Raw genomic sequence first — 14,589 nt, forward strand, 5'->3', positions numbered from 1 at the left:
AGACTTCTGCACGAAGCTCAATATATTGCTAGGTATCATAACGCGCGACCTCTCTGTAATGGTTAATGACGAAGGTTGGCGGCTTAACGGATGGGCTGGCAAGCCCTTTACTATACTTTTCTCGTCTTTCTGCGAAATCGTGTTCATCGACGCCGACTCATTGGTTTTCGTTAACCCCCAGTTGCTATGTTGCTATTCGAACGGGTGCTCTTTTCTTCGGAGATAGAAATATCCTGCCAGAGAGTAAGAAGGAATGGTTGCAGAAGATCTTGCCAAAGCCGATTTGGCAATCTACGCAGAAAAGCAGAGTGTGGACAGGAGAGAGCGGGCATGTGCAAGAGTCGGGGGTTGTTGTAGATAAATGAAAGCACTTTGTCGCTTATTGCTCGTATACGGAAGGAATGGACTGAAGGACTTAGGATATGGCGTACGGTTCGTCCCCTATACATTTCTTTCTAAGTCGCCATTTTATTTGCTAACCCCTGGAGCTAGAGGGAGAATACATATATATTCATTGCTAGATTACACGTAAGATATAACCAATTTTGGTCTCCAAAAAAAGACACACCAAAAGACCTTTCCTTCTTCTTCTTCCTCCTCCCAAACTCCACAACTCTTCTTACAAGAGGACTTTCCGAGGACTTTCCACCTGATTTTTCAACCCTCTTTGCGCCCCAACAAAAGTAACAAAGAGAAAAAAACAACAACGAACTTTGCTTTGAATTCGGCTCTGTTCAACACCCACTCTATGTTGCCATTTGCACCTTCCACCCGATCAAGAGTGGGACTGTTCCTTCCTGATTAGGGCTAGTTCCAGCTTTATTTGAGCCGCACCCGATATTGGACCTTCTCACCTTCACTGTTTGTGGTAGTGGTGGAGGGCCAGCTGCCGAGGATACAATGGTGGCCATTTTATTTGCCTGTAAACAAAGATAGGATGAAGTGAAAGCAAATGGAAGAAAGTTGAGATGAAAGAAAGTGAAGCGAGGAGGATGTGAGAGATGGGACCTTAACTTTGGCGGTTCGGCGTGAGATCCAGGTCAGCCAAACTAGAGAAACAGATTACTAGTCCTAATTCCTGTTCATTATTCTACACCGAGTACCCTATGTGCAGCTCCATTATCTTTAGTGAATTGTCCTTTTTCTCGAAGTCAACGTTGTAGGATCCTCCACCTAGCCAAGGGTATTGTAGAACATATTTATACCTACGATGGAACTAACACTCGACATTCATATGGATCACAAGGCAAACAAACACCAGAGACAATTTCTGGGAATTATTGATTTCAAGGATGCAGGTAATAATTTTATGAGGCAAAAGACGAAATTTTCAAGAAAATCAAGGGCCGAAAGGAAATCGCTGCGCAAAGCTCTCATCCATGCATAAGTTCGCTTGTAAAAAGAAGACAAATCAAGACACCAAAAGAATTAATAACACATGTTGGTCGAAGGAATCCTATGTCCACACCTCAGACGAAATACAGGAAACGGGGTGGTGTAAAAATAGATAGATCGTTCAAAGAATTCCCGATAGAACGGCTTCGGTGGCTGCATATCTGTTAGTTTGTGTCCATTAAGATATCGACTAGATTATCACTTACCAGAATTGATGTATGGACGCTTGGCGTCCAGGTTGACATCGAACCGCCTTTCGAGCTCTTGCTTGACGGTCTTCTTCGAGACCTTCATCAAGTCTGCAGTCGACAAGATCTTACGGATCTCTTCGAGTATCTCATCATCGGCAGGGAGATGGCTGAGGTCTTCCATACCAAAGTTGCTCATCATTTCAGACGGGGCGGCTGAGTAACGAGCACCACCGCCTCCAAGAGGCAAGTCGAGTTGCGAGACCGGGCGCGAGCCGGTATGGTACCCATACTCTGATTGCGGGAAGGGAGGCAGTCTGGTGCCGTAGGAGTGTGAAGAGAATTCAGATCGGTCGTCGCGTGAAGTCTGGGATTCCCACAGCTCGGCTTGGTAGTCTTCCCAGATCTTCTTGGGAATTGAGTCGGGGTCGAATTTACCTTCGTCGGAAATTACAACCTTGCGACCTTGCTCTCCGGTGATAACACGGGTATTACCCCAGGAGAAGTCGTCCATATTCCAGAAGGAATACAGTGGCAGAGCAAGGGAGAAAATGGGAATGGCTAGGAGGTAGATCAACATCCAGCCAATCATTTCCCACTTGCGCCTAACGAGGAAGATCAAGGCCTGTAGACCGTAGATGACACCGAGCAGAATGAAAGAGGTCATGGGCAGCACATCTGGTTGAGTCACACACCAGTAGATCAGGTAAGCGATATAGGCAACCGTGACTGGCTGAATGACCGTCATGAGCAAATCGATAAGCACAATGAATCGCATACTGAAACAGCAGAAACCGCACAGTTGTTGCAGCGGAATCAACTCCATCAAGTTGTGAACCGTAGAATTGATCCATCGGCGACGCTGAGAGAGGAAGACAGCAAAGCTTTCCGGTGCAACTGTCCAGGCATGACAACGGAATATGTACTTTGTCTTGAACTTCGGATGAAACTTGATAAGAAGTGTCGTCAAGTAGCGATCTTCACCAAGGTGCAGCAGGTTCTTCATGTGGAGGGTATCGACGCGGATTTCCGAATAGGCGTCGACAACAGCCTTACTGACAAAGAGAGGCGTTCCGTTCTCCGCTGTGCGGATACGATACATAGTGAAACAACCGGGTAAGCAAGTGACGGATCCAAACAAACTCTCGAATGCCTTGGTCAGGTTGTGAGAGATGTAGTATTCATAAACTTGGATCATTGTCACCATGGAGGTCTTGGCGTTAGACAAAGACGTCTCTCCACAGGCGCCGATAAGACGCGTATCAGAGAGGAATGCCGAAACAAACCGTGTGGCGGCATCGGGCGCCACCATGGTATCAGCGTCGACCTGCAAAATATACTCGTAGAATTGCGGATTGACGCCAATGATGTTCCGGATGTGATGATGCATCTCAAGCTCCATGGGGCTCATCGGCAGGTTGTAGTGAACACGGTTGAGGAAGCGCATAAGAACCATCTGGGAATCACGTTTTCCGCGATTACCAGGACGGGACACTTCAGAAGGCTTGCCAACTTTTACAACAACCAGGAAAGGAACGATGTGGCCCTGGACTTCGTAGAGACCAGAATAGAGCTTTGCCATATTATGCTGCTTCATACCCTCGCCCAGACTCTCAAAGCTGAGCGGTTCAGGATCGACAGATTCGGGAACACCCAAAATGTCAAGGACGATGCGGGGAGTCGGACGATCGTTGCCCTGGCCAATAATCATACCATCACAGATAACGAGCAGTAGCTTGCGCTTGTCGTCATAGCGCATGCGAGCCATAGAGTCCATGGCACGGCGCAGTGACTCTTCGTCCTCGGTGTAAACCGGGACTTGGCAAATAATGAATTTATCCAAATTCTCCGGAAGGTTCTTCCTTCCAAATTGCAGAGCGGCTAAGAATTTGAAGCCAATAATGGAAACAAGCATGATCGAAATTGCGAGAATGAAGTATCGCGCAAACTGACAGCGAACTGAGTCTCGAGTGTCAACCTTGCCAATGAAGAACAGGTTGTCAAGGCAAAGTTGCATTCGGGACCTAAGTGCCGCATCGAAGTTCAAGTCTTCCCAGTACTTGGTCACATCATCTCCAGCCTTTCCCCGGAAGATATCGACAAGCAGAGGGCTCATGTAATCGGTATCAACAGTGCCGGTGGCGTTCTTTCCTGCTGGCCGGCGGGGTACTCGGGGCCCGGCAATGTAATAAGTCAGGTCGTAGATTTTGCCGTTGATACTTGCAACTTTCTTGGACTTGTCGGTCGCCAGCTTCTTCATTGCCTTTGCAGTATAACCAACGTAGCCTTTCTTGTAATTCGAGCGCATCATAACCATTTGTTCATAGAACCAGTCAGCGCGGGAGTCGTTAGTCCAATGGCGGAAATCGTGGTACTTGGCATTGACATCGAAGCTAGTACTGGACGTTGTGACAGCGGAATCATTCAAATTTGATCGATAGTCCAAGGGTACGCTGGGGTCCACTGTCCCACTGACACCCTGGCATAAAGCCGAGACTTGAACAGGGAAAAGATTGGTAGCGTCAGTGCCGGCATAGGCCTTGAGTGACTTCTGGGGAACAACGTCAGGGAAGTGGGATGGCATGAAACTTCCAAGGTTGAAAACCACGCCTTGGATGGCAACATAAGAGTCCGTTGTACCCGCACCATTCTTACCGCTGAGCTCTGCCGTGTTGAAAACAGCCTGAGTTGGACAAACTACTCCAGGGAAACCAACAATCATGAAAACTGCTATACCACAGGCGAGCCAAATGATCATGTTGATAGCGAGTTTTTCACGCCAGGCAATCCGCACGTCCTTGCGCTTCATTCGCCCAACGAACCGGATCACAAAATCGGGGATGAAGAATGTGAGGAGATAGACAAGGAACATCCAACGACGACGACCTGGAGAGGTTGGAGCCTCGTCGACCTCCTCCATCTTTTTTTCATTGTTCTTCTCAAGCATTTGCTCTTTAGTGTCAAGATTCTTGAACATATCACCGGAATTGAAGGCGGAACCTCCGGCATCAGAGCGTCCATCCAGCTCGCGGCTACCAAAGTAGCCTTGTTTGGGATCATCCCCATAAATAAAAGCACCCGGAGAAGGGTCAGTGGGGTGAAGAAGGCGGAGTTTGGAGTCCGGGTTTCCACCGGCGGTTTGGAAGCCATCGCCTTCATCAGCACCAGCATTTCCATAGGATTGTACCACGAGCTCGCCCACTTTGGCGATATCTGCCCAGCACCGTTCACTCAAGAAAACACCGGTGCTACCGACTCGAGCTTCGTTGCCAGGCCATCGCTTTTCGTCGAGAACAACCTCAGACTTTTCGCGGTCGCTTCCCACCACAACATTCCCGATGTCAGCGAGGCCAAGGAACTCTCCAAACGGAAGGAAGACACTATAATCGGCGTTCCGGAGCCGCGAGCTAATTTCGGCGATACCGAATGTTTGGACCTGCATCCGCACACACTTGCTGTCGAACTGGTTGGCAATGCGGCGATCATTGGGCTTGAGGCAAATGACAAAATAGGGATTGAGGTTCGAGGAGCTCAGGCATTTGTTCACAATCTCCAGGCCAGAAAGGAACTGGCCAGCAGCTCCCTGAGCTGGTCCGGAAGGCATTCCGCTCTTCCGGCTGCCGGCTCTCTTGGATCCTGCAACTTGGCTTTCGGTTTCGTCCCCTTCCTCGCTTTCAGGGTGGGCACTTGGGGCAGCGAAACGGGATGCGGGTCCGTTCTTACGTCTAGCCATGCTAGGCATGCGGAGTGGCTTTGAGCTCACCTGGGCCTGCATGATTGCAGTCTTTTCTTGCGGGTGGGATATGGTCTGCAGAGCTTCCTGGTGAAACAGTTCACGGACAAAGTCACTCCGGGTAGAGCGCATCAAGTTCATCAAATCTCCAGAGATAACCTCCCCATTCTCCTCAAGTAGGCCGGTGGTAGAGTAGTCCACCTCGCCGGCAAAATGCTTGACGGTGAACGCACTCCGGGTCTGAGACATGTAGCCACCTGATCCACTGGTACCACCCACAGAGATGGCGGGGTTCTTGTTCTCGAAGCGCTTTCGCACGCTGTCCAGGAACTGTGCATCGGATCTTCCACGACGGGTTTGGTCATCCAAGATGCTCAACAGACCGTTGCCATGCTTTAGCAGACCACGCACGGTATCCGTGTTATCAAAGTAGCTTGTCGCAGCTACTGTGATCTCCTCGCGGTCCAGGACATCTGCTTTGTGGTCGAAAAACGACTGGAGGCAGTAGTTGTAGAGCGATTCAGTTGCGGCATTGCTGAGAAGCTGATCGAGGGTAGACCCCGTGGAAGGGGCTTGAGCAAAACCGGGGAAATCAACAATGGAGATGGTATTGGCGACACTGTCTTCGGCTGCACAGAGCCTTTGGTTCACGGTTTCAATGACGTAGGTCACTAAGAGAGAATAAATATTACGAGCAAATGCATCAGCATTCTCTCGCGCTCCCTTCGGGTCGAGCATGACCGTCACCCGCTCGCGGTGGATCGTCTTCGTCCGGTAACCAAGGCTATTTTCCAGAGCATCAACACTGAGACCCAAGAACGCGGCGACATTATCGAGGACCTCCTTATTCTTTACCACCGTCACACTCTCACCACCCTCGTGAGAATAGCCTCCACTTTCTTCCGCGCCGGTGGTAGTAGACTGACCCATGGCGAATTCGAGTTGTCCAATGTGAAGGATACTGGCCAGGATTTGGCAAATCTCGGCAATTTCCCCTCGGGAGAATTCCAACTTCCGCAGCGCGGTTTTGAAATGCTGGAAGCCCTCCGTATCATTGATTCCCACCTTCAGCTGAGTTGGATGGCCGAGATAGCGCCAGCGTTTGTGGCTAACAGTTCCACCAGACAGCCTGCTACCAGTTTGAACATGGATGCTATTCTCAAATCCCAGGTGTGCCTTTTCTTGCGCGCTTGTTCCAGCTAGCAAATAGTACAGCGCGTGGAAGCTTCGCTCTCCCGTAGGTACCGAAGAGATGCGGCTTCGCTCCAATCGGTAGTCAATGATCTTACCACCGATCAAGGTGGGATTCACGGAAGATGATCCATCATATTGAAGCTCAAGGAAGAGACCAGCTTTTGAGGCGGTCGGTGTGGTGACCGATTTGGTGGTTGTGAGAGTATCGAATACAAAGGCGGCATATGAGAGTTTAGAGGAGAGAGGGGTCGATGAGAAGGATAAGAACGAAGACAGCAAGTGTGAGCGGATGGTCGTTTTTCCAGATCCACTCTCTCCTCTTTAATCAAAGGTTAGATGTAGGCTTCATATAGAGAGTTGATTCAACTTACAAGAACACAACGGCTTGGTTCTCAGCGCGCGCACCCAGACGAGTGAAGGCGCGGCGCGCGAGGTCTTCCGCCTCGCCCGCAGCACTTCCCTCTTTTCCGCCATCGGGTCCTTTGGTCGCCGACGAATATGTATTCAGAGCAATGAGGGCCTGAGATGACAGGTGGGCTGTTGGCAATCCAACATGAAACCTAAGACACACGTTAGCTATACCGATATTGTACTCATCAACAGGGTCGGCGATCTCCATACCGACTGGCGAGATGTGCTGTGAGATGTGTATCAGACTGCAGGTGGGCGGGCAATGAGGGGGAGTGAGGGCTGAGCGTGTGCCGGGCCACTCCCAGCGAAGGTGTTGACCATATTTGGATCCTCTCAGTTGAAATCTGAGGGCGTGAACGAGCGTATGAGGGGCAACCGGGACGTCAAGTATTGACGGAGCGAGTGGCTTAGGAAGCCTCGCAACAGTGGAACGAACGTTGAGCGAAGACGAACAGGAATTCCTGGTAGACTTGGCGGAATAAAGACCCCTAGCAACAGACCGAGATGGCACGCATCGGGGTGCTGAGGGGGGGCAAAGATTCGATGAATTTGGGTGCAATGGCGAGAGTATAGGGCGAACGAGTGAGAGACACAAGAATCGATGCAGAAGCAAAAGCAGAAGCAGAAAATCAGAAGCCCAGAATGCAAGATCACAAACGGAAAAAAAGCAACAAATCGATAAGAGGTCGGGGGGTTGTGTATTGTATCATACAACACAAATTACTAGCTCGGTCGCTAAGAATAGGTGAACCTCGGGCATACGATTAAACAGGGTCTATTTGGGGATTATTGGGATAATTTGATTGGGTTCGGCTTCATTGGATGTGTCTCGGGTGGAATCCACTACGGAGTAGAGCTGATAACGTTCCCACAATAATAATATTTGAGAGACATGCAAGAGTCAAGAGATATAAGAGTTGGAACTATGGAATACAAGGTAGTAAAGGAGAAAACAAAATAGAAACAAAATAGAAACAAAATACAGGGATCAGAAAGACCCAGTTACTGAATCTTTTCTTTTTAATATACTCCGTATATTAGTCTTTAGTCTCATATTGAGAGATCTCCACTCCAGCTGTTAACTAACTAGTTAGTTCCAGAGCTACACACATGTACTCCGTACGGAGTAACTTTGTACTACGATGTATATACATAGTCGGTACAGGATCCAAGTCTCTGGAACATGTCAAGTTACTATTTTGAACAATATTGACCTCCTTGCAAGGGACATATCAAAAACTCTAAAATAAATATGAGCCAGAATAGGAGCTAGAATATGGGCCAGAATACAATGGATAAAGGCCTGAAACTAGGGGGTTCGGTCTAAGAAGATAAAGTGGTCCGACATTCTCGCGACAATGAATAAACCAGTAAACAAGCTAGTAGAGGTGTCACGGTGGATCAAGTCTCCGATCATACACTGTGTGGCGAAACTAGTCATCTGGTAGAGAAAAATATATGTGAGACATGAGACATCCCAAATATAGTGCACATGTGCTATGCCAACATACAACATACTATTAATACATACTATTAATACATTAAATACTTAGATACAACAATACCAGGGTTCTCGGGTCCCAGGGGCCTATCAATCTGATACATTTTCATTGGTTGAAACTTATCAAGCAGAAGCTCATCAGGGTGAAAGAACAACAAACATGCCATGGTTTCAAAATTACAAGAGAAAAAAACCCATCTCTTCAAATTAAAATACAGAGAGTTCAAATAAAACCTGGTCCATGTTAACATTAGAAATCAGACAGAACCGTATGTATGCAATGGTTATCCTCCTCATTAAGACCCCCCAAAAAAAAGAATGCCAAAAGCTTAAAGTACGAGACTGCAAAAGATCAAAACGATCGTCAGGATCGACGGTATTTTTCCACATCCCGTAATTTTCAACTCCATCGATTTCTTTCTCCCCACGCCTAACTTCTTCTCAGTTGTTTTGTCTTCTTCCTTGCCCATTCAGGAGTTGCATCTCCAGTCGCTCGCTCAATTATCCAAATCCTTGACCGTCCAACCCTGACCTACTCTAAATCCAACTCTCTTACAACCTCTACACGCCAACTCTCACTGTGCATTTAGCGAGACAAGCGACCAATACGAGAGAGAGAGAGAGTACCCTCATGCGGTTGTGATAACGAACAGGCCGGACATTGCATCTTGCCGTTAACATCGTTGACCCTCCGACCTCACGTTCGTCATGTCGAACCGTTATTCGGTCTTCTCCACGCAGTCCACGGGTCTCTCGGCCGGACCCAGACCACAACATGGAACTCAGGTCTCAACGACAACATTATTGAATGCCCTCCATTCTTTTTATACTGCAGGTCAACCATATCAACTAGACTCAGCCACGACTCTGGTTGTGAATACATGGGTGACCGCAGCGACTACGTTGCCTGATGGCCGAACTGGCGCTACGGTCGACCGTGATCTAGCTATCAGAGCGTGGGAACATGCCCGACGCCGTGCCGAGGATGGCTGCGTTGTCCTAGGGTATGTTTGAAAGTGCATGTATCTGGAAATTATGAGTACTAACATAGAATAGCGCTCTTCATCAATCCACACCCTCACTGCTAGAACCATTTATCACGGCGATCCCGGTGGAAACACCAGAGATAGCTCTGATCGCGCTCTCCGCTCTACGGCCATTCCTCACTGCAGTTACCTCATTCAACCCATCCTACTCTCTTCATTCGGCATTGGCCGCCACCTACACTTTGTCTTTGCAAGGGTCTGTCGTTGGCCTCTCCTTCGCCTTGTCCACCTCCGGCATTAATGTGCACAAGGGTCTTCTAGAAATTCAACCTGAGACCGGCTACCGTGCATTTGATGCCTTCTACTATCTCCTCACCTCTACATCGACGGCTGCGGAGCGTGAATTTTTGGACCTGAAAAACCCGGCTGCATATACCTTGCTCAACCGATCAAATACATATGATCCTCCACATTATCTACCCACAGCCGACGATGCTGCGGCAGCAGAAGATTTCCGTGCTTCCTTGAAAGCTATTGGCATCAAAGGTGCTGCTCAGCGAGGTCTTCTATCCGTCCTTGCTGGTCTCCTTAAACTCGGCAATTCAGTTGGGTTCGAGGTGGACCAGGAAGATCTAGAAGAAGTCTGTGAGGATGCTGGAGGTCTTCTGGGAATTGACCCAGAGATCTTGCTTCATAAATGTTCCACTGATGAACGGGAAGTGTTAATCGTCGGAATCTACGAGGCTCTGGTAGATTGGGTCATCAGCAAAGCAAACGAAGCCATCACAGCTGAGATTCAGGTTGCATTGGAAAATGATTCCAGCAACGGGGGCGGTGCAGCACAATGGTCAAACGATGACACTGTCAACCTCACTGTAGTCGATATTCCACGACCAGCTCTCGGTAAAGCGATCATGATGAGAGGCATCTTTGATGATGGTCTTGGTCTCAATGCAGAAATGAAGGATGATGGAATTCCTCTCCCACCCATTGGGGCTTCTGTCATTAGTGAAATGAACACTGCAGTGGCCCAAGTTGAACCAGACCTAAATATCACCACAGGCCTTGCCGGGCGAGAACGGGAACACGATCTCGATAAGCGACAGGGGGTACTGGAAAAGGTTGGGGTTGAACTTGAGATTGACGCCTTTCTCCGACGCATTCTCTTCCCGGTTGAAACCGAAGGTATCTCCGTAGGAAAACGCGGCCGATTCGACCTTCCCACCACTCTCAACAGTAGCCGTGTCTGGTACCACCTCTCCCTCCATCCAACTGATGACATGCCAGAGCAGCTCGCGTCATCGGCACCTACAGCATGGTCTGCGGGTGCAGTTTCCCGCCAATTGCGAGACTGGCGACTCCCAGAATGGGCCAACCGTCGACTGAAGCAACTCGATTTCACCGCAGATTTCGACGTGGAAGAGTTTGTCGGTCGGTATGCGCGACTCGGTTGCGCCGAAGGCCAGGATGGTGTTGAGAACTGGATCATCGAGAGAGGCTGGAGCAATGGCGATGCCGTCGTCGGTGAACAGCGCGTGTGGATGCGCGAGGGGGCATGGTGGGAAGCGGAGAGTATGCTGGATCTTAAGCCAGAAGAGACTCACGTGAATCCATTTATGTACGGCCCTGCACTGTACGAGCCCGGCTTCGCCCCAGATGGCACTGCCATCCATGAAAATTCCAATCTTCTCAACATGCCACCTGGTGGTGCCATGGCCCCGAGTGTGATGGGCGGTGCCAAGTCCATTGCCCCCCAGTGCGCCATTCACCAACGCTGCGAATGCCGGTGACTACGGCTTGGGACGGAAAGGTGACGATAAAAAAGGAGACATCGCATACTACGACGAATATGGCCGCTACATCGGGGAATTCGACCCTGAGTTTGGTGATCCGAAGCACATTGAGAAGAAAACCATATCCTGGGGCCGTCGACTCTGGACTGGTTTTGTCTGGGCGCTGACGTTCTGGATTCCTTCCTTCGTGCTTCGATACGTTGGCCGTATGAAACGGCCGGATGTCCGCCTGGCCTGGCGAGAAAAGCTCGTCCTTGTGTTTTTGATTCTATTCTTCAACGCACTCGTCTGCTTCTATATCATTGCATTTGGTGACCTTCTCTGTCCCAACAAGGACAAAGCCTGGAATGAGAGGGAGGTCGGCTGGCACACAACTGACGATAACTTCTTCGTCGGCATCCACGGCCGTGTCTACGACATCAGCAAGTTCTGGCGGACACAGCACAGTGACATAACTGGGGAAGACACAACCACGGACAACATGCGGCAATTTGGAGGACAGATTTTAGATGCCTACTTCCCCCTCCTCTCAACCGTTATTGTGCCCCATTTGTTACATCCGATACGCTCGCCCTCCAACACAACAACACAGATGCTATCGCGTATCCCACGGCCGAGCACAAATCTGGGGCACAGTCATTAACTCCCGCCACGGCACTCCACGAGGATAACTGGTATGAAAAGAAATTCTTGCCAAAGATTGGTACATACTACAAGGGTGACGTGGTTTGGACAAGAAAGACCATCAAGAAGCAGGCCAACGATGATTCTCGCTACTGGGTTATCAAGGATCAAAAGGTGTATGACTTGACCGACTACTTCCATACACTCAAAAGGATGAACAATCTCGACCAATACAATTGGCTACCGTCGACTGTGACTGCTCTCTTCAAGGACAACATGGGTGAAGATGTCACGGACAAATGGCCGGACACAACGGACTTCAGGAATGCCCAGACATGTCTCGACTTTGTCTTCTATGTCGGCAAAGTTGATTTCCGTGAGAGTCCACGATGCACGGTCAACAACTGGATCCTGCTCACCTTCACCATTCTCATCTGCGCTGTCATCCTAATCAAGTTCCTGGCAGCTCTGCAGCTGGGATCCAAACGTCGGCCCACGCCACAGGACAAGTTTGTCATCTGCATGGTTCCTGCATACACTGAGGGTGAAAATGATCTCCGGAAAGGTCTTGATTCTCTTACTGCCTTACAGTACGACAACAAGAGAAAGCTGATATTTGTCATCTGTGATGGTATGATTGTTGGTGGTGGAAATGACCGCCCCACACCCAAGATCATTCTGGACATTCTCGGGGTCGATCCTAAGATGGACCCACCGGCACTGCCATGCAAATCACTCGGCCAGGGAAGTGAGCAGCTAAACTACGGCAAGGTTTACTCCGGACTGTATGAGTACGAAGGCAATGTCGTGCCTTACATTGTGGTCGTCAAAGTTGGCAAGGAGTCCGAGCAGCGCAAGTCCAAACCTGGCAATCGTGGCAAGCGAGACACACAGGTCCTCCTCATGCATTTCTTGAACCGTGTTCACCATCGCTCACCTATGTCGCCCCTTGAACTGGAAATGTTCCACCAAATCAACAACGTCATCGGTGTAGATCCAGAGCTATATGAATACTGTCTCATGGTCGACGCAGATACCACTGTCAGGGAGGATTCTCTAAATCGCTTAGTTGCCGCGTGTGCAGCAGATGCCAAGATTGCCGGTATTTGCGGCGAGACTAGTCTTCAGAACGAGGAACGTAGTTGGTGGACGATGATTCAGGTTTACGAGTACTACATCTCGCATCACCTGGCTAAGGCATTTGAGTCACTCTTCGGTAGTGTTACCTGTCTTCCTGGATGGTAAGTCCCTATGAGCTTTTCCTCTCGGAATAAAACTGATACTAACTGTCTTTAGTTTCACCATGTATCGCCTTCGAACTGCGGACAAAGGACGTCCTCTCATCATCTCAGACAAAGTCATTCACGATTACGCTGACAATGATGTTGACACCCTCCACAAGAAGAACCTCCTGTCTCTTGGTGAGGATCGGTACCTGACAACCATCATGACTAAACATTTCCCATCAATGTCGTACAAGTTTATTCCCGATGCCTACGCAAGCACAGCCGCCCCTGAGACCTGGAGTGTGCTGATGTCGCAGAGACGCCGCTGGATCAACTCCACAATCCACAACCTCGTGGAGCTGGCAGCCCTGGAAGATCTCTGCGGTTTCTGCTGTTTCAGTATGCGTTTCGTCGTTATCGTGGATCTGGTGGGAACTCTCATCCTTCCCGCGACCTGCGTATACCTCACCTACCTGATCTATTTAATTGCTAGCAAGACGGGCCCCTTCCCTATGATCTCGATTATCATGCTGGCTGGTGTATATGGTCTACAGGCGATCATCTTCATTGTCAAACGGCAGTGGCAACACATCGGATGGATGATCATCTACCTTCTTGCATACCCGATCTACAACTTCATCCTGCCGCTGTATGCCTTCTGGAAACAGGACGATTTCGGATGGGGTACCACCCGTATTGTCATCGGCGAGAAGGGCGACAAGCGAGTCATCGCCGTGGAAGATGAGCCCTTCGACCCACGCAGCATTCCACTCCAGCGATGGGATGACTACGCCATGGCCAATAACCTCCCTGGCCGCCGCGGCGACCTCAGCGCAAGTCAAGAGAAGGTCTACGCTGCTGGCCGATACGACGACATGGCTATGGAGATGGATGACATGCACTCGCAATACTCATCTGTCAAGCCAGCCTCCACCATTCTCACCGGATTCCCAGGCCAGGGCCGCCACCACCCCTACCTGCCCCCACAGTCGCCTGCACCCTTCGTCGGCGGAAACATGCCCGGCAACCGCAACTCGCACATGTCAAACTTCTCCCGCTACACGGATATGCCACAGGCGGGCGCTCATATGGGTGGCCACTCTGCGCAGGCTTCCCGGCACATGTCCATGGGTGGCCTCAGCGCCTACCAGGACAACCCGATGGCCGCCAGCAGACACAGCGTCGGTATGATGCAGAGCAGCGATAACCTCCTCGGCAATACTGGCTCTCGCAGCCCCCTGCCTCAGTACCTCTCTCGACCCACCAGCACTGCCTTTGATTTCCGTGCTGGCAGTGGTCCCGATGAGGGTGCCATTACCGAGGCAATTCGCGGCTGTCTGGCCGAGGTTGATCTAGATACTGTCACCAAAAAACAGGGTAAGTTTCCAACTCTATCTCGACGATAATTTTACAGTTCACTAACCGTATCCCAATAGTTCGCGTTCTCGTCGAACAACGCCTGCAAACCTCGCTCACGGGCGAAAAGCGAGCCTTCCTGGACCGACAGATCGACCAGGAATTGGCTAACATGTGATTTT

At 49.9% G+C, this 14,589-nt stretch overlaps 2 protein-coding genes across 2 annotated transcripts; one reads left to right on the forward strand and one right to left on the reverse strand.

Moving 5' to 3' along the window:
- Positions 1-1,516: 1,516 nt before the first annotated feature.
- Positions 1,517-7,129, reverse strand: chsE (chitin synthase class Va; the record flags this gene model as incomplete). Its single annotated transcript, XM_057216465.1, has 3 exons — positions 1,517-1,548; positions 1,602-6,829; positions 6,882-7,129. The coding sequence occupies 3 exons, from the start codon at positions 7,127-7,129 to the stop codon at positions 1,517-1,519; spliced, it is 5,508 nt and encodes a 1,835-aa protein (XP_057078348.1).
- A 2,001-nt stretch (positions 7,130-9,130) lies between these two features.
- Positions 9,131-14,585, forward strand: csmB (putative chitin synthase; the record flags this gene model as incomplete). Its single annotated transcript, XM_057216466.1, is given in 6 exon segments — positions 9,131-9,426; positions 9,479-11,149; positions 11,166-11,647; positions 11,704-13,066; positions 13,122-14,428; positions 14,488-14,585. The coding sequence occupies 6 exon segments, from the start codon at positions 9,131-9,133 to the stop codon at positions 14,583-14,585; spliced, it is 5,217 nt and encodes a 1,738-aa protein (XP_057078349.1).
- Positions 14,586-14,589: the final 4 nt, after the last annotated feature.

This window comes from Penicillium verrucosum (assembly GCF_028828655.1).
Source record: "Penicillium verrucosum strain IBT 35672 chromosome Unknown utg000001l_segment0_segment0, whole genome shotgun sequence".
NCBI lineage: Eukaryota > Fungi > Ascomycota > Eurotiomycetes > Eurotiales > Aspergillaceae > Penicillium > Penicillium verrucosum.